Here is a 25553-nt window from a genome sequence, read left to right as displayed (position 1 = left end):
GCGCGGGGCCAGAGCGCCGGCACGGACGTGCCTTCCCCGCCGCTGGGCCGGCTGCGGGGCGGCGATGCGGCCGGGCGGGCGCTGCCCCGCGCCGCGCTCGGGGCCCGGGCGGGGCTCGCAGCCGCCGCGCACCTGGCAGGTGAGGGCGGCGCCGTGCGCAGGCGCAGCGCAGCGCCCGCCGCCCGCGCGCACCTGGCCGCCGCCGAGCGGAAGCCGTCGGACCGGCCTGGCTGCAGCCTCCCCGCGCCGTGGGCGGCCTCCCGGCCGGGGCGGAGGCGGCGGAGGGCGCCAGGCTCGGCCGTCGCCTGCAGCCGCGCTGCGGGCTGCGCTCTCGCCTTTCCTGCTGCCGGACCGAGGTGAGCGCCGCGGGGCGCGGGGAAGCCCGGTGCCCACAGGAGACCCCGGCGCGGCCCCCTGCGCCGCGGGCAGCGCCGCTCCCCGCGGGGGGCCCCGTCCCGCCGCGCAGCGGAGCCGGCGCGCGGCCCCCGCCCCGCCCCCCCTTTCCCCTCGGGCCCCGGCGCGGCCCGCCAACGGCCCGGCGCGCGCGGCGCTGCGGGGGGCGCGGCGGGAGGGAGAGGTCGGGGGGGGCGGCGCCGGCCCGCGGGAGCCCCGGCCCCTCCCCACACGCAGCCCCAAACGCTCCCCTTCGCCCCTCCGCACCCCCCACGTATCCCCCTCCACACGCCCCTTCGCCCCCCTCTCACCGCTTCCCTAGCACCCCCCTCCTCGTCCCCCCCACCCCACCGCCTCCTCTCTCCTCACACCCCCCGCACACCCCCCCCCCCACTCCCTTCGCACCGCCCCCTTGGGCCAGACCCGAGCGTCTTCCAGGGGGCTGGGGGCAGCCCAGCTCCGCCACCCCCCCGGGGGGAGCGCGAAGGGGCGCGGGGAGCTCGGGCGGCACCGGGCAGGGTGCTGCCGCCCGCCAGCTGAGCAAACAGGTCTGCGGGAAACGCGGGCCGCGGGCCGGATGCGGCGTCCAAAGCCGGTGTTGACCGAGGGAGGTGTCCTTCGCCACGTACCCATCGCCTCCAAATATGTGTCCGTGGTACCGCGTTGATAACGGCGGGGTGGCACTTCCATTGCGTTGTTCTGCCACCTTCCTTTGGCATCCTTCATCCCACGTTATTTAAGTGTTTTTAAATTACTAGATTGTCTCTTTCCTGGCAGTTTGTTAGTCTTATTTCTGCACAGCAGGTGACAGTACTTACCAAGTATTTTCTTGGCTCCGGAGAACCGAGTCTAAAAGTGGATTGTAACACAGATAACATTAGTGTCATGGGATTTATTTTTAGCTTTGTGCAAAATATGTTTATTAAAAAAAATTTATTAATAAACATTGATATTGATTAAATAGAAAATATCTTATTGGAAACATGAATTTCAAGTGTTCATCTCAGTAGTGTTTTACATGTTAGTCTTCTCTTACAAAATAGCATCTTTTGTTGAAAAATTGTAAGCGATCTATTCAGTCTGGAGTAAAGCCATACTTGCAATGCTACTGAGCCTAGAGCCAGAGCTAAAGACTCAGCCCAACAGAACAGCCAATTTATGGCTTGTGGTTTCTCTTTTTTAGCTTAGGGTTTGCCCAGTGGCCTGGTCAACTTGGCATGTGCTACTGTCTTCTCAAGGCTTCTCAGTAAGATAGCAAAATGAGAATTAAGATAGTTGCAGAGAGCCAGACTCAGTATTTTTAGTGCACTGGGTGGAGGGGCAGATGAACAGCTTTCCCTCTTGTAGTTGCTGTCACCATTTAAGTTTGCCCCCTTCTTTGGGGGCAATACCAGCAGCAGCCTGGATCTCTTGACGGCTGTTGAAACAGACACAGGATATAACTGTCCTTTCTGAAAGTCTGCTGTTTTAGTGGCAGCCCACTTTGCTTAGCGACATTACTTTGTGCTTTGCGCGAAGGTGTTCCTTGGTCTGTCAGTCCTGGGAGCTGACATCTAGCGCAGGGCTTCGCCTTTCTTCAAAAGCAAGTTAGAGAGTCACGTTTGTAACCTGGATTGCCGATCAGGTGCCTGCCAGCACTGATGTTTGTCCTTGTAATCCGCTTGTTCCTGTGCTCATCTTCTAGAAGGTGTGAAAGCGCCTCAAGATTTTATACTATGAAGTGCTGTATTTTGTCCACTTGTGTAAAACACATTTTTATTTTCTTGCCGAAGTGCGCTAGCCTTCGGTGTAGATCACAACCGTCTGAAGTTTTGCTGATACCATGTCACAGGTGCGAGTTCTGCTTCTCTGCTTCTCTGTGTTCTCTACACAGAGAAATCATGTTGACAGAACTACTTAGTTACTTAGTAATGAAATTTTATAGTTAAGTGACTACTCATTGTGTGTTAGGTAAGATTGCTAGCAGCAATATGTAGCTGGAAAAGAACAAATTGAGTGTGGAGAGGAGAAGAGATGCCTTTGGGAGGTTCTGGCAAGATTAATTTAGGTCCTGGGGAACAGACAGGAAAACAAAAAGTTCCCTTTGATGTTATCCAGGGATTATTTTGTGGTGCTTAAATAAAAATCAGCCACTAATCCATCTTAAGTTAAAACAGCACTCTACAGCTGATATGGCACCTGTTATCCTGGCACTTTTAGGGACAGTCTAAAATTATTTTATCAGAGGCCTAAACCAAACTGGTCAAGAAAATAGGAAGCTGCAGTGTTGTGTGATATTTAAATTTAACTCAATTTTGATGCAAGTTCATAGTTCCAAGACTGTAAAAATAAGCAATAAATCTTACTGTTGTTATACAGTTACTGTTTACTTTAATATACTAATTTTTTGTCATGAGGAGCTTTCTTTCAGTCTCTGCCCATCCCGTACAGTGCTTAGCTGTAGAGAAATAGTAGCAATGCTTATTTGGAAAGAGTTTTTGGAAACACTTCCATTAGAAGATGTAGAAGAGGGTATTGGTGGGGGGAGGGGTGCTTTTGTTTGCTTGTTTTTTTTTACTCTCAAGTAAATTGCAGAAGAAGGTAGTTTACAAAATTGGAATACAGCTAGGCATTCCTGACTGCTGCTGCTGATTTGAATTTCTTCAACCCAGGGTATTATCAGCCGGTTATTTCTGCTGATTTTTCCATAATGATCACTGGGGCAGATTCCTTCCAGTCTTTGCTGGAATAGTCCATGCCCTTCGAGTTTCTAAAACTACAGCTCAGGAACTGAATGCAGTCAGTATTCCTCTTGTAGCTTCCTCTTTTCAGGAGCAGAACTAAATTTCCACTGGCCGAGCTTCAAGGAACGTCCCTAGAGGAGCAGCATCGCAGGTCTGTGGATCTGCGTTTCCTTGAGGCTTGTGTGCCCTGGCCAGGGGTGTGTTCAGTGGGAATTCTCGGTGGGGCAGACAGACGTGGTATCTTCTCTTGTGAGTGAAGAGATAGGAACTGGCAGACTGATTCTGTTTATTTTTACATGAAGCCTTGATCTGTAACTTCTTCATGCTTCGTTTTGTAACTTGTTCCTTTCTTTAAGCCAAATGCTAATATTCTCCTAAACAGTAGCGTTGTTTGGAAATCTTAGGCCGCTCTGTTTTTTACTTTTTCCCCTCAAGTTTCAAAGAATGTTCTTGATTGTGTGGATTGCCTTGCTGTTCCATGATCACCTAGACCCGAAGGCAAAGTTCACTCCGAATTTGACATTTCTTAATTTGTCACAAGAGCTCGTATTGTGGGTGGATGTTCTGGGAAGTGAACACAATTAGTTTTGTTCAGTGACTTTTTGCTGGTAGAAAAATCTCACTTTTCATGGTGGCAGAAGAAGAGAATATCACTTTCCTAAATTATAACTTCAGTAGTTAATATATTAATAACACCTACACTGGTATTCATAAAGGAGGCAGAAAGCACTGTCTAGCATTTTAGATAACCTTCAGAAACAGCAATGGTGAAAGTAGGATTTCTTATTGGTGAAGTATTCCCTGTACCTAATCTTTGGCTGGCTTGTGTTAATCTGGTGAGAACAGCTGATCATCAGTATGAGCTCCTTGTTGTCAAGAATTTGTTCAGTGTTTCTGTTCCCGTACATGTTAAGGGGAGCATTAAGGTCTTGATAAAGGCATTGTATACTAAGCTAATGAGAAAAGATAGACAAGCTTTTTAATCAAACTGATGCAGGAGTTACAGAAGAAATTAAATTAAGGATGAAGCTAAATTGGATAGTTCAATAGCTGTAATTAGAGTCATTCTTAAGGCTAAAGTCATTATTTATTTCTTAAGTATTTTTTGTTCCATAGGGAACATTTTCAAGTAACATTAGAAACTTCTTTAACACGCAGATAAAATAAAGATAGATTTTTGTTGGTTTTTTATTAAAAAATAAGGTCAAATACAGTATTGTTAACAATAACACCAAGAAATTTCTCCTTACGAGGACGGTCTAAAAGAATTTCTGCTGATTAAAGGGTAGCATCATTACGTAAATTAAAGGCTGAAGATAGAGAAGCTGGGGGGAAAAAAACCCTGTAACCTAAGATCTACCACTGATTTGGGTTATTTTGAAATTTTTAATTAAAAAAAAAAGAAAGAGTGTCTACAGTGCCGTTCAAGCTAACTAACAAAAAGTCAAAGTTGTCTGTGTGTTGGCTACCGGAGTGAGGCTTTCTTGTCAGACTGTCTGCAAAAAACTCTGGTTTACATCAGAGTTAGTGGGTGGCAAAATGTAACATACAGTGGGTATTGAATTCACACACTGCCCGTGTGATATGGTATAGTAGTGGTGTGGCATCTGCTTTTCGGCACATTTTGGAAGACTTTTATAGTGCATATTAGTTTTTTGGTTATTTTCTTCTAAAAAATTTCCCCTAGAATCAAACTTCTCATGTTCAGGGCTAATTATTTCAAAGTCCTATAGAAAGAATACTATCAGTGAAAATAACACTAATTGAATAGAAGATGAAATACTTAACTAAACAGTAACCTCGGGGAATTTAATCATGCCACATATTTCTTGAGCATGTCCTGGACGATGGAACAGTACCTTGGTCTGTGCTTACTGACGTTGCTATGCCATAAAAATGTGTGAGGAGTTTGTGTGGAATAAAGATTGCACTTCTGACTGCAAAATTATCCTGGCAAAATCCCTAAGGAAGATGCAGCTTCCTTGACAGAAGTTCTTTTGACAATGTAGTCTCTGTTCTGGAAACTGACATTATTTTGTAAGACAAATAGCTCTCCTCTTACTTGTAAGCAGCATACCTATAAAATATTTTGTCAATAAAATTACATTCAGGGTTTGTCTGTATTGAAGAGTTTGCTTCATGTTCATGGCAAACAAGCCCAAGCTTCATGGCAAACAAGCCCATGCTTGTCCTCTTCACTTCTGCTATATGTGCTATCCCAAGGCTATCCCTTTCTTCCTCACCCTATGAGGCATCACTTGTTTTTATTTCTGTTTGTAGCATGCTGCCATGTATGCTACTGGAATGCTGTGAAGCCACATTGAAAGGGTAAGTTGTTGTGTTGCTCTGCCTGCACAACCCACTAAAGTGAGTTGTCTGTTCCTTTCCTGGGATAGACACATTTCACCTGTGCATTATGGCAGCCTGCTGCAGTTGGTCCTGAGCAGCTGGGACAGATGTCTCCAATACAAGGAGATGTGGTGTCAGAGGGAAGTCAAAGTGCATGCATATAAAAGCGAACATAGTTATGAAGGAAATAAAATGCTGCATGATTTGCCTACATTCTTGGTTGCTCGTTAAGTCTGCTTATTACAGCCTTGAACAATTTGTCTGAAGACAGACACATGTAACACACTGGAAGTGTAAGAAATATCCTGGATAGATTTTAGGTTTTGGTTATTTTGGTTTACAGGTATCTTGAATATTATGTTGTACTAGTTATGAGTGTCCTAAGGATTTGTATATGCTCAATTTGTGCAAGAAATATTCCCAAATAAAACTAGCACTAATTAACACTAAATTAACCCTAGCACTAATTTAGTTTTTTCACATTTTTGGTAAAATGTACAAATGTACTTTAAATGTTTTGTTAAAAATAGGTCGGTGTGTAACCATCAAAGCCATCAGCTTCAAAAGATTTTATTTATCTGAAGTATGTGTGAAAATCTATAGAAGAAATCTTTGGTGTCATCTAGTTCATTTTTCTTTTTTGTTACTGGAAACATGAAGCCAAATTTCATGTAATATACATAAAATTGAAAAAAAAAGTCTAATGAGGCAGTGAGCTTAGTGTAAGTAAATATTGCTGCATTGAAAAGTTAGATGGGCAATGGAAATCTGACAACTGAGACTTAATTCTCTCTCTAGCAAGACAGAGCTCTCCGCAAGCTCACTAACTCAAAAAGAGTCAGTCTTCAGTATTTGACTCAAGTGCTGATAAAGTTCTCAAACAGAAGGATAACTTCAGTGTCTAACAGTCAGTATTAATTCTTGTCTGGAATGAACTTTAACATCTGTATTCATGATATGTCTCATACCATAAGGTTTATTAAAACTTGACTGTTCCCTTGTCATGAACAAACGTTAGCATCCCTTTTCCAAGAGCAAGAGGAGGAGGTTGGAGAGGATTGTTGCTTGTTTAGTAATACAAAAGAAATTTGAGGGCAATGATGTTTGGAAACAACCCCGCTGCCCCCCGCTTCCTCTAGCCAGATGTTTGTCTGATTGAATATGCCTCATGACTGCTTGGTGAGATAAAGAAATTCCCAGATGTCTCTTGTGATACTAAATGCCTCAAGTATGAAAAAGATGTTTCTTTTTAAATTTGAGGAAGATTCTACATTGCTTATCAGTTCCTAAGATTTAAGATTTACAAATATCATGCGCATGTGCACAGATAAATAATAATGTGTTTTTTATGGTGCTACAGAAAACATTCATGGTAAACAGGTTGCAGAGACTGTAGACAGCTGAACCCTTGCAAACCTGGCAATAATGGTTTTCTAAGTTACAGTCTCCTTGGTGGATGCTGAACTTGTACATATTCTTAATGTTTTACAGTGCAGTAAAGCAAGGCAGTTTTTCATCTGGCAGTTTCATAAGTTGATTACAGTCCTTTCCCCAGGAAAAAAGTCGTTTCTATTCTCAGTTGTGCTATACACAGGCATCAATATTGTAGTGCAAAGCCTTCAGCACTAAAGTGTGGCAAAATAATGTGTGAGACTGAAGTTGCTTGGGGTTTTTTTAATGGATTTTCTTGGAAATCTTGTGAGCCTTGTGAAGAGTATTTTTGATAACTTTTAGTATCTTATGGCTGTGCTGTAATGAGTTTAGAGATAGTTCCTCCCCCTTCCTCCTTAGACCAGTAGGTCTATGGTAAAACTACTGTGATTTGAATATATGATTCTATTAAAAAGCTGGCATAAGCTTTGAAATAAAGTATCATATGAACAAGTCCTGATGCTTAGCTTATCTCACAAATTCTTGAAGGAAAGGAAGCGAGTTTTTTCTTTTTTCTATGACTTGTATATCTTTTTGTATGTTATCCTAATTAACAAATGAGGAGTCTGTATCTATTTTAAAGGATGAAATAGAGAAGTGGCTTCCTGCAATTCTGTACAGTCAGTAGTTAGCAAGTGGGAATTAAGTATGGCTTTTACCTGGATGCTGCTCACTTCTTTTCTCAGTTCACATACATGCAACTTATACAAAAATAAATTGCTGCTTTAAATTCAGGCTGGCTGCCATTTTTTCCACGTCTCATAAACTGCCAATTTTGTGGTGAGAACTTAATTCAAATCACTTGGATGCTGGTAGTCCTCAGATGTTTTTCACAGTTCCCTGTCTTTCAAAGCCACTGAGTTTTTGCTTGTCTGTGAAAAAATTAGTGTCACAGTTCCTGAATGACAGCTCTTTGACGTGCTCTCTTGGTGAGTTGCAGCAGCACATGCCAGAGAATGCAGTACAAGTGAATAAAAAAAAGTAGGAAATAGCTACTAGTTGCTCAAACTAAATTAACATACTCCAAATTACCTGTATGAAGTCTGCATTGAACATGTATCCCAGAATATAAATGAGTCTAAAAATTTCCCACTCAGAAATTTGATTAAGTTTGATCTTGAAATAGAAATATTTTTAAAATTATTGGAAATTTCAAAATTGATGAAGTAAGATTCAGTGGATTGATTTGAGAGGTCTTTCTTGTCCTTTACAGTTCATGTCTGATGTGGATCTTTACACACAGAACCTACCATATTGATCCCATCTGGTTTCCTGCTCTTTCATTGTTGAACTAAAATTCCCTGCTTCTGGAAGACCTAGAACAACACTCTTCTCTAATTTAAAAAAAAACTTAGTTTTCAAGATTTGCAAGAAAATTAATAACTTTGCCTAGAAACTTTTTTATTTTATTCTTGTTGGTATGCTTGCTTTCTGGTTCTTCTATTTGAAGTGTTTAGAAAAAATGGGGGAACATGCATCTTGGGTATCTTGCAGATCAGTTTGACCTAGATTTAAATGATAAAGATACGATGTTTGACCGTTGGGACTTGTAAATTAATTCCTAGATATTTTCTACTTTTGGTTTTACATTGCTGTGTATATTAGATGTCTAAATTAAGACTTCTTTATTTCAATATACAGGTGTTACAATTTCAAGAAATTTTGTGACCTCGTCAGCATTAAAGAACATCATTCACAGAAACTTTTTTTCTTGTGATAAACTTCTAAAACTAGCATGGCTTTGAAAAAAATACTTAAACTATTCAAGAAATTATTTTTTCACTGGAAACTCTGGAAATTTAGCATTATTGTTCTTGTCTTTCTGGTATTTTTGCTTTTATTACAAAGAGAAGTTGGCATTGAGGATTCTAAAGATGAAGCAGGGATTGAGCCAGTTGTGGGAAAGAAAAGTCACGTATTAGGTCTCGTGTTAAATGCAGTGAACAATATCAAAGGTGCAAAACCGAAAATGCAGATAAAAGCACCTGTTAGGCAAACTAAGGTTCCTGGAGAGAGGCGCTGTTTGCCGGGACACTATACATCCGTGGAACTAAAACCCTTTCTGGATCGACCCCTTCAGGATCCTAATGCTCCTGGAGCTTCTGGTAAAGCATTTAAAACCATCAACTTAAGTTCAGAAGAGCAGAAAGAAAAAGAGCATGGAGAAGAAAAACACTGTTTTAATGCATTTGCGAGTGACCGGATTTCTCTGCACCGAGATCTTGGACCAGACACTCGACCTCCTGAGTATGTTGAAATCTGTATGTGCTGAGAGTTGAAAAACTTGTCAGAAATGCCTAGTCTGTGCAAAGTGATTGGATTCAGCATTAGGCGATAGTTTAAGAAAGGAAGCCTCTTAACTATACATAATGATTGACTGATCCACAGTGCCAAAGCCAAGAATGTCTAGAAAGGCTCACTTATTTCATGGTTGTTGAATTCAAAGCAGAGATAATTAAATAAGGTTTTCTGGCTTTGCCTTTAAGCTAAATTTTCTCAGTGATTTTCTGAGGTCTTGTTAAATTTTACTTAAAGAAAATGAACAATGTGTTTGATATTTTTACATTTTAGAGATTTTTTTCCTTTTTTAGTATTACATATTAATAAAAAACTACTAGCATAATTTAATAAACCAGGAGTTGTAAATTGGTGAGCAAGATGGTGGAACATCTCTGCAACCTTATAGTCCGAAGTGATTTTGCTAATGAAACCTATAGGACTTGGCGGGTGGGATTGGTTTTGGTTTCGAGCAATCTCTGTTAGTGTCAGAATGTTTTTAGCTGTCAGCATCAGAAGTGACTAATCTTCCTGAACTGCTGCTGATAGTAAGAGTATCACATTATATGTGGTGCAGCTCACAGTACCCTTTGGTAGAGGGTAACTGATGAGATTTGGCTTGTGTATTTTGTGAGAGCTTTGGCTGTGGCTGTGATACTTGGCTTGATGAGTGTTCCAGTCTCTAGAGCTGACAGGCAATAACACTTAGTGTGTCGCTTATGACATGCAGAAGTGTTGTCTTGTTGATCTAGACTTGGAATTGGGTTTAAAGCTCTGTTTAGAATACATTGACCTTGAAAAACTAAGTTTAAAATCATTGCCTCTAAATGAGATATAATTCCCTAAGCATTATATGGTATTCCTGCAAAATTTTGAAGTGCTGAATCAGATTTATTCTCTCTTTCCTTTCAAACTCTGCAAAGCACATGATTCTATACATGCTTTACAGGCTTCACAGACATTTTGGAGAACTAAATATTTCTTTAAAGAAACCTCCAAAATGCAATCTTCTATTTAAATGATGTTTGCAGAGGTTATAATAATTAATGGGGATTTTCTTTCATCTTTATGAGTTTTAAATCTATGTCCAAGTAATAATGGATGGAAGTTACCATCTGATGACCCTCTAATATCCTATGCTTAACTGATTTGAGTATTTCATGTATAAAATTGTTACCTTTATTGACAAAAATATATTATCTTGTCTCTAGAAATCTTGAAAAACTTGAATATGAGGAACAGATATTTATCATTTAAAAATTAGATAAGATTTAATCAAAAGAGTTGCAGATTTTTAGAAACAAATCTGATTTAGGTGTTAAAGGCTGAATGCTTCCCTTCATGTGAGGACTCTTACCTATATTCTTGTAGACAGTGGGAGATGATTAGCATTAATGGCCAGATATGCTCAGTGTCATACAAGCTGTGAGTAGAAACCATCTTTCCTTGCTTGAAAAGCTTGGAAGATTCTGGACAGACAGTCTTCAAGAGGCACAAAATTCTCCAAGTGTGGAATTGTGCTACCGCAGAAATGCTCCGCATTTTTCTGTTCTAAATATCTCAAGTGTCTAGATAGTAATACATTGGTATTATTACCAACATTGGCATTGCACCTCTTGAGAACAGGAATGCTTAAGTACAACTTCCTCTGGAGATAACATTTTCATAGTCTCCAGTATGGAAAGTTTGGAAACTCTTTCACTCCTCAAAATTTATTCTGTATTAGTTCTATATGTTAGCTACCCATCCAGAATTTTATACCTGTATCTTCTGGTAGATATTTGTCATCTTATTTTTGGATTGCACTTTTCAACAGTAACGGTGTCTCAACTTTGCAGCTCAATGTCTGTTGGACTCAACAGAAGTCATATAGTTTTGTCCGGAGAAGACTTGGGTGCTATATCAAATGTATTCAAATGTTTGCGAGGACAAAAGCAGGACTGAGCTAATTGTTCAAGTAGAGTTTTTATTCATCAGATTTTTAAAAATATTTTTTACAGCTTCTCCAGTTAATGCTGGCTTTTGTGCTCTAAAATTTGGCTAGAAATTTAGTTTAACCATTTAATTTCCGTTCTTTAAACTTTGCATTAGAAAGAGAAGGGTTTTTTAAGAGTTTGAGTCAAAACTTAGTGTATGTTTTGTAACATCTGACACTTTTTAATCTGTAGATGTATTGAACAAAAGTTTAAGCGTTGCCCACCATTGCCAACCACAAGTATTATAATAGTTTTTCATAATGAAGCATGGTCCACCCTGCTCAGAACTGTTCACAGTGTGATGTATACGTCTCCTGCCATACTGCTAAAGGAGATTATTTTGGTGGATGATGCCAGTGTTGATGGTAAGGAAAAGTCTTTCTATTTTGCTTTGGAATGTGTTTTTTTGATTTAATGCATGTTAAGTTTCTATACAGAATTTATTAAACAATTGATTAAACAAGGTGCTCTTTAACACCATTGAGATGTGTAACAGTATTTGAAGTGCTTTTGTTCCTTTCTTTTTCTGTAAAATAAAAAATAGTCACCCCCTCATCTTGTCTTCGTAAGGGTGGTCAAATATGAAATTCTTGTCTGCTAACAGGTTTTTAAACCCCGGTTCTTGTGATTCCAGTTATAACCTAATTTTCTAAGTTGTCTAATGCTACTTAAACTGCATAAATGGTAGCATGACAAGTAACACTAATGTATGTTTAAAACTAATTACAGTTTATGGAACAAAGTATCCAAGGATAAATCAATCAATGCTTATAACAGTTTTCAAAGATTTTATCATATCGATTACCTTTATGCAAATGAATTTCCTTAATATGAAGGGCAGCTTCTTTCCTAGAATGTAAAATTATTTAATATAAAAATAATCTTTGATACTCCATCTGACTGCCAAAAATAATTTAATGTATACAGAGAGTGATCACAAATGAAAGTTCAGAAAACTTTGTATGCTTAACTTCAGATGAACACATCTGTGTGTACATACTGATTACTGTACTCACACTTACTTTTAAATCTATTTTTAGTATATTGACACACAGATGTGACGTGTATTCAGTACAGTTAAAAACTAAGGGATGGGAGGATGCAGGATGTTTAAAGTGGAATGTGGGATTGTTTTTCAAATTTTGCATGTCTAAAAAGATTTTTGTGTGGTTTCTGTCACAAGTAAATATAGCCTTTGGAAACTGTGTTTAAAATGTGCTGTCATTAAGGAAAAGCAGTTGCAGGTGCTGCAGATAACTTGAGTAAGTAGGTACATGATCTATTTGCCCTGAAAATGGATTTTGAGTATTTTACTGGTGATACTGCAGAACAGATGTACTAGACAATGTCCTTTTACAGAATATTTTTAGCACACTTCCCTGCCTGCTCTCCCCCAAACAAACAAAAATCAGCCCCTAAAAATAACATTTGACTGTCAGGAATTGTTTACTGCTTTGATGTAGAGGTCACTGCTTGCATTAGAGTGAACTTCTTTTTTACCCTGTTAGTTTAGTAAAGTGAAAGTAAAAGCTTAGGCAGTGGCATATATGTACTGAATATCCTAAAATTGATTTCTCATTTTAGAATACTTGCATGATAAACTAGATGAATACGTGAAACAATTTCAAATAGTTAAAGTAGTCCGTCAAAAGGAAAGAAAAGGTCTAATCACTGCACGGTTGTTGGGAGCATCAGTAGCAACAGGAGAGACCCTTACCTTTCTGGATGCTCACTGTAAGTGTAACTGCAGCAGGTCTGGTTTATAACGTTGTTTGCTTTGATTTAATATTGCAAATATTTATGAACATTAATATTGTGTAATCTCTCCAACCACTATTTTATATTATTTAAAGTATATTGGCGTTGCTATTTAAAGATATCGCATGGTTGCTTCTTGTGGGCATGTTAAAGTAGTCTGTCTGCTACTATATAGTGAAGTCAAAATTTAGTGCTTGCTCCAATTTTTTCTTTGTCTGCAGGTGAATGCTTTTATGGATGGTTAGAGCCACTATTGGCAAGAATAGCTGAGAATTCTGTTGCTGTTGTAAGCCCTGATATTGCTTCTATAGATCTCAATACTTTTGAATTCAGTAAACCGTCTCCTTATGGGCAAAGCCATAACAGAGGAAATTTTGATTGGAGTTTGTCATTTGGATGGGAGTCTCTTCCTAAACACGAAAATAAAAGAAGAAAAGATGAAACTTACCCAATTAGGTAAACAGAATTTGAAGACTATTTTAAATGCTTCAGTTTTCATGCCTTTTGTTATAAACAGCAGTTTTTAAATGAACTAGTTCTTCAGATGAGTATGATCAGAAGTCTTAATGTCTGAGTTTTTTTTAATAATAGTTTCCTTAAATAGCAGATAGTAAATTTTAAAGCTTTCATAAAAATATACATAGCCTTCTAAAGGCTATGCATTTCTTTTTTCCTATATAAAGTAGGAAATATGTACAGTACTGTGATTTCAAATTTGAGAAAGAAGCCTTGAAAAGAAGTTCATAAGCAATTTCTGTTTTTTTTCTTGGAGAGGAGAGGATTATAAGTTGTTCTTTTCAAAGATGGTACCACAGATTCTGGCGCCCCATTCATCATTCCTAAAGCGATGGCAATAAAAGTTCAGAACCCTGAAATACTGGACAGTTATGGTGGTGCATTCAGTGATACTTGTATGTGCTTTGGCCTCAGACTGGTTACTGGTCTAGAAGAGTAATACTTTGCTCGATATCCTCTCTACAGGGAAAAGATGCTATTTCTCCTGATGCTGTCTATTATTCCAGAAGTCATTTGTCTAAATCCGTTTTTAATAAATGATGATAAAACTGTCAAGTGAGACTTGATATGGGCAGATTTAATTGCTTGAGATATTAACCCTGCTAGGAAAATGTATCAATGCAGTAAAACACTAGCAAGTTCATTGAAACTTCCTAGAATAGTTATACAGAGATTTTAAACCTATAGTTAACATACCTTTAATGCAGTTTGAATCCTGATTTCCTCAGTAAATTTCTTTTTTTGCAGAACACCTACTTTTGCTGGAGGTCTCTTTTCGATATCAAAGGACTATTTTGAACAAATTGGAAGCTACGATGAAGAAATGGAAATATGGGGAGGTGAAAATATAGAAATGTCTTTCAGAGTAAGTTTAGCTATTTAATTAATGCTCAGGTTGAAGTCTCTATGCTCACACTGTATAGGATGTTTGAGGGCAGATTATTAGATCTTGACTTCTCTGCTGAATCAGCCTGCTAGGACATAGAAAATGGGAAATGAATCACTAATGATCTGTGAAATAAACTAAAAACTTGCTCAGTGAAGTGATTTTTCTAAAATGCTTTTAGGTTTGATAGCCAGAATTTATGTTTCCAGGGTGTACCTGAATAGGAAATTCACTTATGGTATTCCTAAGATACGCATTCTTGCTAGTTTTTGGTTTTTCAGGTAAACAGTAACATTGTTGAATTTTTTCCACCCCTTTAATTCTAACTGCAGTGCACTTATACCAAAAATGTTATTATTAGGTATGGCAATGTGGTGGACAGTTGGAGATCATGCCTTGCTCTGTTGTTGGCCATGTCTTTCGCAGCAAGAGCCCCCATACTTTCCCCAAAGGTACTCAAGTGATCACACGTAATCAAGTCCGCCTTGCAGAAGTCTGGATGGATGAATATAAAGAAATATTTTACCGAAGAAATACAGAGGCAGCAAAAATTGTGAAACAAGTAGGTGGTGGTGGTGGTATTAGAAATCACGCTTGCTGCGTTGAAAGTTTTGGTGAGCAAAAGTTATTTATTGACAAAGTATGTAAGAATTCTAGATATTTTAATGAAAAGGCAGGCAGAGTTCATTTTGCTTAACACTGTAGCCCCAAAACACTTAGGAGTTTGAGTGATGGCTATGATGGGGTTTTTTTGATTGGTAGAGTTTTTCATACATTCTCTAAAACTCTGGGTTGTTTCCATTGAACAGCTATTGGAGCTATTAGAAGAATACTGAATACAAAAAATGCAAATTCCTTTTTTTGAGTGAGAAATGTACTGACTCATTTTTCTCAGGCTGCTTAGTATTTTTGTCTTAAAAGCAGCTTTTGTTGTTCTTTAACTGCAAAATAAAGCTTACTCAATGATATCAATGCTACTTCTATCTGATTAAAACCTTAAGCTAAATGCAGATTTGGGGGCAGGGGTTGGTTTGTTTATTTTTGTGTGTTCTGGAACTTAGGTGTTCTGCCAGCTGGAACCTATACTTCACTTTTTGAAAAGCCAATTTTTCTCCCTTCATGTGATGAAGTTTTGAGAAAAAATAATATCACTAACAGAATTAGCTTGCTTAATGGCTAACAATAACTGCATTTTATTTGGGAGATTCTGCATTACACTGACTATTATGCTGATTATTGGGTTAATCCAATTCATTATTTCAGCACATTATTTTTAGTGAGATGAGATGTATGCATCTGGCTTTATAGCTGTGGTCAATATGATCTTTACCTGTGTGTAGTTTCCCCTCTTACGGTGCTGTGTTAAATCCCTCTTGGGACTAAGGATGCTTGTACTGCTTCCACGCGGCAAAGTACATTTCTTGCACATGCTTTGAAAGGAGGTCCTGCTTGCAGGAGGTCAGTGGTGTTATGCTACTGGAAAAAAAGCAGCATTAATGGTGGTAGTTTAGTATATTTAAAAAAAAATCAAAAAATGAAGCTTAAAATCTGTTTAATAATACTATACAGAATATCAATACAGAATGTCATAGATTTATATGCACAACATTGGTGTTAGTAACCTGAACATAGTCCTCTTCCATCTACCATTTATTCCTTCCCTTCATCAGAAAACATTTGGAGACATCTCAGAAAGACTTGATTTAAGGCAGCGTCTGCAATGTAAAAATTTTACGTGGTATCTAAATAATGTTTATCCGGAAGCATACGTGCCAGATCTGAATCCTTTGTTTTTTGGATATGTAAGTTTATTTCTAATTTTACTTATTTTCTATAGCATTTCAGAATTTAAAAAGTTCGCTAATCTTTTGTTCTACTTTAGCCATCATTACCATTGGTCTAGCATTTACTTTCACTCTGGACAAAGACTCTCTTCTGCATACCTTGTTATTTAAGTATTTTGACACTCTGTCAATGCTGATATGAAACTTTAGCAAACCCTTGTCCTAACCAACAGCAGCATTTCAGCCTGCTAAGATGAGCAGTGTTCTGCCCATCACTAACAATGAAATGACTAAGCCAGTGGTGAGAGATTTTCTGAATTGTCAGAGTAATTTTAGCTTTAAATAGTAAGAAGTTTGAGGGAATTTTTGTTCATGTTAAAGAGGAAACCTGTGCTTTGACAGCTGTTTGCTTCTCAGAATTAGATTTGTGGTGAGGAAAATGTGTGTTTAAAAAAATAAACTGTGTGCAGCTGTATACACCAGTGTATTTTCTCTACCAAATAACTTATGTATTGCAGTCGTAAAAATAACAAAATATTAAACAACTCTTTCTTAATTTCAGGTAAATGTGAATGTTTAGCATGTATTTGCAAATAAAACTTTCCCTTCCTCCAGTTTTGAATATTTTATGTTTATTTGGTCAAATTGTAATGTGAATAATATAGTAACCATGCACTAGTAACCTGATAACTCATAGCGCATGGCTGGAGATAACCATAACACAGTTACTAGGCTTTGGCTAGAAAAGATTAACTGAGAGACCTGTATTTTTAAATCTGAGCATAAGTATGTAAAAATGACTTAACTGTTGTAACTATTGTCAAGCGAAAGGATTGTTTCATATACAAGCGAGGCAATTTAATTCTCCTCATCACCGCTGAGTTTTTATTTCATTTTTGCTGATAATGTGTTTTCTTCAGTTAAAAAATATAGGTAGCCATACCTGTCTGGATGTTGGTGAAAACAACCATGGTGGCAAACCCCTGATTATGTATTCTTGTCATGGGCTTGGAGGAAATCAGGTAAAATATTTGATACCTAATTTTTATGATCTGTTCAGCTATAACTTTACCGTCGCAAAGCTTAACATTTATTTTAGAGAAACTGACTCATTTTTACCATTTATTTTTCTAGTATATTTCACGCTTCATTTTTTTTATTAAGAGTTAATTCCTATATGTATTTATTCAAGGAATCTTCTAGCGTTATATCTTCAGCATACAAATTCACACTTTATACTTCCTGTGGTGGGACGTTAGAAACGCAATGGGATAGCTGTATGCTTATAGTATGTGTGTGTATGTGTTTCCTAGAGGTTTTAAAAATTATTTTAAGTATTCTATGTCTTGAAATTTATATTCTGTCAGAAGTATGCTACAGGCACCTTTGGTATCTCCACCTACAGTATGTTACATTGCAATCATTATGCCAGGAAACAACTAGTAATATTTAAGCTATGGAATTGCTGGCACAGACTTTTGAGAACACAGTTTTATAGTTAAGCCTCAGTTTTGGACTTGGATCAACAGAATACGATTATTCTGAGAGCAGCGTACAGAATCAGCTGGACAAAAACTCTGCATGACAAAATACGCAAATTCCTCTATAATGCAATTGCACTTCTTCACTTGATCTCTCTTTTCTGCTATGCACAGCCTTTTCACCCTACCCTTACTACTTTCTTGTAAGTGTTGCCTGCTTGATTCTTCCTTTCCTCATACTTCCTCCTATTGCTTCTTTCTCTGCCACCAGGACTCGCACTGTCAAGGAAGATGTTGATGAGAATCCTGTCAATGGGAGACCAAGTGGCCAGGCCTGAGCCACCTTCCCTATCACGATTGCAGCCTTGTAGTGTGAGGTCCAAATGGTCTACCCTATACTGGCTAATGCAAATGAGTAATATGACTGAATTTGTCCAAGAAGAGCTCTCTCTGATACATAGCTCTTGAAGGAAGCAATGGTCTTCTGTTTCTTCTACAGTATGACTTGCAATAGATGTCAGACAGTGAATCCTTCAGACACTATTGTAATATTAGTAAAGTAGCATCTCCCTCCCTGCCCCGAAACACATAACTCTTTAAAGCAACAGAGAAGTATCTGGGGAATACATTCTATTAACTGGAGATCCTTAATTACTAAAGGTTTAAACATTTTAGTTAGAAAATGGTTATTGCAGTTACCACTCTGTATAAAAACTTTACTCCTAATAGCCATCCAGTTAATGGCATTATGATAAGTCAGATACCTTATCCTGAAGTCAGTTGATGCTTTCCTAATTAAGTTCTGGGGGAGCAGGAAAACTCTATGAATTAAAAACAGCGACCCTGTTATGTTGGTATTTCTTACAGTTTTGTATTTTTCTTTGGATTCTGTTTGTGGGTTAATACTATATAAACCTTTTCAGATTGTCACAGTCCCTGATGCAGGAACACTGTACTGAGAATATTGTATTAATGCATCTGTTTTATGCTTCTATTGTCATCTATTTCTAAGCTATCTTAGGGTGTACTACTCTGTTTTCAGGTTTTGTGGTTTTTGCTTTTTCTCCTGCTATACAATAACAGTCTGAATCCCTTTAAATGCCAGCCTTTTAATACAGATTGTGCTGGTGTTGCACAAGAGTTGTATATATTTGATTACCTAACCCTTTTCATAGCAATATCCTGTTTTCAGATGTTTTATGTTCTTTGCCGAACTTTAGCAGTGTAGGCTGAAATTTTCCATGCTACTTGTCTTCTCAGTCCGTATGTTCAAGATGGGAACCTAATTTTCAGACTTGTACAGCAGTTGTCTGTCATTTTTCCCTTTTGGCACAGCAAATGATATTCTAGAGCTGGGATCATATCCATCTCAGTGGCATCTTGATATCAAAATTAAGGTTCATTAAGCTAGCTTTCAGTTCGTGTTTTCAGGGCTAGTAGAAATTTTGGAGTTCAAAAGGTAAATAAGAGCAGACTAACTCTTTAGAGTAAATTATTATGGCTAAGAGCTAAGTGACTAAGCAGGTCACTCCTTCCAGTATCTGTTTCAGGCAATGATGCTGGGCACAGGAACTAAGAGTAAGATACCTGTTTCTCAGTGCTATTTGCATTCATGCCAAGGCAGTGAGGAGAGGGAAGCTGACCAGTTGGACAGGTAGGTAGAAGCCACTGGGAGCTAACTGAACCTGGACTTAATAGTTGAAGGAAGGATTTGGTGAAGAAGGCTGACGTGTGGAACCAAGCACATACAGTGATAGGAATCCTGCTGTTTGAAGAAGGAGAAAAGGAAGAGAAGGGAAGGACGAGAGGTATAAAAGGACAGCTGTGTCTGTAACTACTAGAATCCCTTTTTAGACCTGAATTACAGCCTAGGATTCCTGAGTCTTAAGAATAGTCTGCTGTCAGGAAATAACAGTAGAACTCACTGGCAAAATATGTGCTTGTGTTACACTTTTCTAATGCCTAGCTCACACAGAACATGACAGCATCCTATTGTTAGCATTTGTTGCTTAGTTCAAGCAGTAAAAGTTGGCAAATGGGAATCAGTTTTGTTTTATGTGATAAAATTTGTTTTCAGTTGCTCTAAGAAAAACCAAAATCTGCAACAAAAATTGAGTAAGACTTCTGAAGTTAAGAAATAACAAATTTAAAATTATCCATGAAACTGCCTCCACTATTCCTTTTGCCTCCTTGTGTTATGATTCCTGGGGAAGCAAGCAATGAGATCTTGCCTCATAATGCCTTTGCACCAAGTGTTTTTTCATGTTTTACTTTAAAGTACTACTGACTATATTTGGTTGTATGAACATTCAAAAGTGCTTTTATTTTTGTACTTTTTTTATAGTGTACCTGCTAAATATTAGAGAAATCATTCCTTAGTTTCAAATTGTTGAATAACAAAAGAAGTCTATTTCTCCGTATATTGGAATTTCAAGGGATTAATTTAGTTCGATATTCTTGTTTGTATTTATTTACTAATCTTTTAAAATTATTTAAATAGTATTTTGAATATTCTGCACACCATGAAATCCGACATAACGTTCAGAAGGAGCTTTGTCTGCATGCTTCGAAAGGACCAGTGCAGCTTCGTGAATGTAACTACAAAGGCTGGAAAACCTTTGCTCTCAGAGAAGAGCAATGGGAGCATCGAAAGGTATTTAGACTGTGCAGTGAACGGGCATCTTTGGTGATCTTTTGTGTCAGTTAATTCTGGTTTCCAGTAAAAGAGAGAACCCCAACAAAACAAAACTCTGAAGCCAAAAAGGAGGAAGTTCAGTTCTGGGAGAAGATGTAGATAGTTTCACCTTTTGGGTTACCAGGTCGAAACTTGATGATTTCACTATTGTAAATGTAATTGGACTGATGGCCTTATTTTACTGAAGTGGAAATATCACTTACAAAAACGATTGATATCCTGTAGTGTGTCTGTGTTTGGGCAGTGTGTGTCTGGAAGTTGGTCCAGATTTTTTGTATCTTTTAAAATACTTAATGTTTTTTCTTCCTATCAAAACAAGTTCACACTTGCGTACTATTAGAATTCTTTTGCTAGCCCTCTTCTGCTCTGCCCGTATGGCCCAACTCTTTTTAATGACAGTAAACATGCGAGGAAAAAAAAAAGGGGGGGGAGGGTAAATAGCATGCTCATTGGATGCTTATTTTCTTTTTTCTTCCTTTCTCACCCACTTTAGGATCAAACACTGTACAGTGCAGCACTACACATGTGCCTTACAGGAAATGGAGAGCATCCAAGTCTGGCATCATGTAACCCATCAGACCTCTTCCAGAAGTGGATCTTTGGCCAAAACAATTAAGATTTGCTATTTATAGACTAGGAGGCATTTTATTAAAATAACAGATGCATTCTAAACTGTGACCATATGTGTATACTGCATTTTTTAAGTGATGCAAAGTTTAAATGTAAAGTGTTTAAGCAGTTTCTTTTCCCCCTTACTTGAAGCTGGATATAAAATGTGTCATCAGAGATCCCTTAGGGGAGACTGTTATACCAAAGAATGTTTTGAGGCCTCACAGTTAAGAAGAATGTTTACAGCCTTTCCGTGAGTCTATCTTAACCACTGATTTATGGATGTCATAGTCCCCTGTCGTCTGGGGGACCAAATATATATTGTTTTTCCACATACTATAAGGACTTCTGAGGAAGGCAATTTTTTTTTTCTGTAGAGTTAGGAGAAATTCTTGTATACTATCTGAAAACTAAGATTATATATATATATATATATATTTTATATATATATATATATAAAATGCTCAGTTGCTTGACTTCAATTTTTTTCACCATTTATTTTCTTCAGTGTACCTTTCTTAATATTTTTTAAACTTCTCTCACTTGAGGAAAAAAAAAAAAGAAATATTTGACTTTCATACTGAAACCAAATGAGCCACATTGTGCTCAGCTTCTATCAAGTCAATCCTTTTGTTGTGGAAGAGTATCTTCTCCTTGATACACTATTTATGTATGATTCTTTCAATGGAGAATCTACTCATCCTGATCTTAATCTCCTTTTATTCAGCTAAAACTTCTTGTATAGCTTTTCTTATAATTTCATGAACTTTGAATTTTATGACAAAGTTATATTGTAACAGATTTCCTACGCTGTTTAACATTAACACATTTTTCAAGTATTTTGTTAATTGTTGCTTTTAACTTGCACATATCTACTAACACCACTTTTCTTTATATGGTCTGTAGTGATTTGTGCAATGTTTACCTAACAGGTTTCTAACTTTTTCTGTACATCATTTCTTATGAAAACATTTATGTCTTGTCTTTTTTATTGTTGTTTTCCCTTTTCCAAAGGACAGCTTATCAGTCAAAGTGAAAGCTTTGCCCTCCTAACTGTTCTGCTGACTCTTTTAGTGAAATATTTTATTCTTGTAGGTATCCAGAAGTATATTTTAATAGAGCATGTAGAGCTGTGGCTTTATAAATAGCCTTCCTTTGATTAGGGACTTTAAAAATATGACAACTGTGCATATAGTAAAATACATGAAGACATACAAACATCCTTCACTTGGTCTTCTATTACAATCACCAGTCGTGCCAATTTCCTGACCTTCTTTAATGAAGGTATCTCTTCAGCATAAGAAATGGCCTCTTACAGAACAGAGATGTAGTGTTTAAAAACTTCAGGGTATGTATGTGAGAGTAAACACCATCCCACCCTTAAAGCATCTAAGATCACATAAAAAGTGCACTTTAATAAGGTAAACTCCATTTCATAATAAAATTCTGTAGTTTGATTGGAGAAGACTTAACTGGGTGATGTGAATTATAGAGATTTAAATAAACCTCAAAGTTGCATATTTTGTGATATGGGGGGAATGTGAATATGAAATAAGAATCAAACTTCCACAGAGGGAGGGAAGTGGCAAAATAAAGACAAAGAGAAGATTTAGCGTAATTGGTGCCATTGTTGTTGTTAAGTAGTTACGGGAAACGTCAAAGGTAAAAAGGCACTTTGATTTGGCAGTCTGTCAAAGGAACTGCATTGAACATCTGTGGTATCTATTTAAATAGGAAAAAATTAGGAGGTGTAAGAGCAGCCAGCATTCCTTAATAATAAACTCTTTAATGATCTAAATCTCAGGAAAGGTGTGCATAAGAGTGGAAAATGGAACAATGAGATCAAGACTAGTTAGATGCAACTCATAAGGAAAATAGTATTTTCTTTAAGTACTGTATTTGTAAGAGGAGGAAGATAGAGGAAGAAGTCTTACCTTTTTTAAGGTGAAGACAAAATTGGCTGCATGATCAAATACAAAGTTAAGACTTAAAATGAAGGGTTGGGGACTAATATCAAGTTTGATTTATCCTGATGAACTGTAGTCTGTGGTCTATAGTAATATCGCATTAAAGATCAATGGTAATTTGCCTTTAGGATTTGGTTAATGGATGAATGATAATTTAAAAACAAAATGTGGGCAGGAGCCTGTCTTTGGTTAATTTTGCAATATCTGACTAATGAGAAGTTCAGCTTCTGAAGAAAAGCAAGAACAAATCCTTTCAGTAGGTGTAAGGTAACAAGATAACAAGAGCATAAGTAAGGTCCAGCAAAAATTTGTCAGGATCATTAGTTTAAGCTAACTTCTTTTTCTGGCTTGATAATCATGTTTTTGATTAGAAGAAGTCAAGTCCTGTCTTGGCTTCTGTTAAGGCTTTTGGTGATACCTGTGAGAATATCCTAGGAAGTAAGTAAAAGCAATATGGCTTAAACTAAGCTGCTACAAGGTGGACACAAGTTATTGAAAAGCAGTACTGGAAAAGGTTATTAATGACACTTGTAAAGCTCAAATTCTGTATCAGGTGGGATTCCACCAAGATCACTCCTATGCCCTGAGATCTTTCAGTGAATAGATTCAATATGGAATACAAAGTATTCTTATTACTTTTGCAGATCAAACCAATGTGGGAAGGGCAGCAAATGCTCTTGACAAACTGGAGAAGCATTTGAGGAAGAATAGGATGCATGTCAATGAGAAAATTGTTCAACAAGAATGAATAGAGGATGAGTACGTAGATAGCAGCTATGCTGTGTTGGTCCCCAGTTATGAGATGAAAACCAAGAGCTTTCAGGGAACCAGTTCTAGAAGACAAGGTATTTAGAATAACTGATCGTTTTAAAAAAACTTCAGTGAAGATAGATCATGTTATACAGCGAATGCATTACATTATTTTTCATACTGCTAAAGTGTAATTTTTTCATGCAATATGTTTTTCTTACAAATTTGCCAGACTGGAATTTACATATCTGAACTTTATTGCTCATTAGTGTTTCTTCTTTTTAGAGATAACATTCAAAACGTGGATAGAATTTAAATTGCAAGGAAACAAGGATCCTCTTGCACTTGGAGATAGGAATTGATGCATGGAGGGGAGTTCAGTGCTGTAGAGTACCACTTCTGTCTTTTTTCTTCATCTAAGTGTTAATCTAAGACCATGTTATGACAAGTACAGCAAATATATATACTTGTCCTCCTGTTTTCTAGGAAGATCAGGTATAGCAGTTAGCCTAGTTTTAATATTCTGTGACAACTTCTAGCTGTGGGAAGGGAAAGTTTATTCTGTGATCTCTAAATGCCTTTAAGATTTTGCTTTTTTTTTCTTTTCTGGCATAACACAGGTGAGTAGTCCAAAACCTGTAAAACACTTCAACATAAAGCTTTTTTCAACCACCATGAAACATTCTAATCTTTTCTCTGTGTTTCCTATCTATTCTTTAAGTTATGAGCAGACATTTTAGTCTGCATTTTTGCAGCACTTACTGTAACAGCAGTTAAGTCTGTTACTTGGACTCCTACTACCTGCTAGAGGTTTACAGCAGAAAAGAGCTGGGGGTTATTGTGCAGCTGAAAAATATTAACAATGCCATGCTTTTGAGTAAAATAAAAGAGGGAGGCAGATGTATGAACAGTGAAAGATACTAAGTAACTTTTCTGTGCAAAGATCTCAGATGAAGTTTTGTGCCTATTTTGGGTATCGCCTCCAAAATATATATATATATAGGACAATTTCAGATGAGCAAGATGAGAGCAGTAAATATGATTGGAGGTTTAGATGAACTAGGAGGAAGGACTGAAAATATATATCCTTTAGGCTCCTCTCTATTAAATGATATAAATCTTAAGTTTGTGACCAGTAGCAGCAGAGAGAAAGGGAACAGTGTTCTACATCCATAGTGCAAAATGTTAGACTTAAGCTTTCCTTGCTACAATTCACAAAACTAAAAAGTAACTGTTGAATGCTCAGGACACTTAAACATAGGAACAGATGTCTAGAAAGATGTGGACTTTCTATTGGAGACTTAAAGAAAGTTAGAAAAGTGTATCTAAGTGGAATATGTGATCCTTTAACAAAATACTCCAATACTCCCCAGGGAAGATTTGCAGTGACTAGCAGCTAAAACTTCTTAAAATTTTTCTTTAAAATGTAGCAGTAAAGCAGCAGTAAAAAAATTGCAAGGGGTTCAAGTATTAGTCATTACGCATCTTTTCCATGCTTTTTTAGCATTGCTCTTTAATCTTTACTGAAAAGTAAACTTCCTTGTAGTTTTTTGTTAGAAGGCAGAAGCAGATGTGCTTCTTGGCATAACTTACTCTTTCAGCATGACTCTCTTGAGTAATACAGTGCGTTCTGTATTGTGATGCTGACTTTTATCTACTTGATGGTTTGCTGTATGCATTTCTTTAAATATTTGAGTTACTACAACTGAGAAATATGAGAAGTTGCAAGAACTTGTGGTCACTACTTCCTTAAAAAAATAATCTTCCACATTTTGTGAATTACCCTTATGTAATCTTATGCATCTAATCAAGATTAAAATACTAGATTGAGATGTAGGAGGCCTGAGGTCAGTGGCTGGGTTGTCAGAACCAGAGCCAGTCATTTGAACTCTTAGCACGTGGGTGCCCTTTATGGTTCTACTTTCTACCAAAAAAAAAAATAAAAAAAATCCAAGGAA

The 25553-nt window shown here is 37.8% G+C and overlaps 1 protein-coding gene across 3 annotated transcripts; it reads left to right on the top strand.

Moving 5' to 3' along the window:
* Positions 1-213: 213 nt before the first annotated feature.
* On the top strand, positions 214-25553 carry GALNT3 (polypeptide N-acetylgalactosaminyltransferase 3). 3 transcript variants are annotated; one of them, XM_064514874.1, is made up of 11 exons: positions 214-356; positions 8538-9143; positions 11342-11514; positions 12734-12883; positions 13129-13363; positions 14171-14288; positions 14671-14871; positions 15980-16111; positions 17014-17115; positions 20075-20227; positions 20763-25553. In XM_064514874.1, exons 2-11 carry the CDS (start codon positions 8632-8634, stop codon positions 20883-20885), a joined length of 1899 nt encoding a protein of 632 aa, XP_064370944.1. In that variant the 5' UTR covers positions 214-356; positions 8538-8631; the 3' UTR covers positions 20886-25553. The 3 variants fall into 3 exon arrangements, with proteins under 3 accessions (XP_064370944.1, XP_064370946.1, XP_064370945.1); XM_064514875.1 differs by lacking the exon at positions 214-356 and adding an exon at positions 5426-5444; XM_064514876.1 differs by lacking the exons at positions 20075-20227; positions 20763-25553 and adding an exon at positions 17846-19131.

Source organism: Dromaius novaehollandiae, chromosome 7 (genome assembly GCF_036370855.1).
Source record: "Dromaius novaehollandiae isolate bDroNov1 chromosome 7, bDroNov1.hap1, whole genome shotgun sequence".
In the NCBI taxonomy this organism is placed as follows: domain Eukaryota; kingdom Metazoa; phylum Chordata; class Aves; order Casuariiformes; family Dromaiidae; genus Dromaius; species Dromaius novaehollandiae.
The sequence above is the reverse complement of the archived record's forward strand: the minus strand, read 5'-3'. Positions and strand labels throughout refer to the sequence as shown.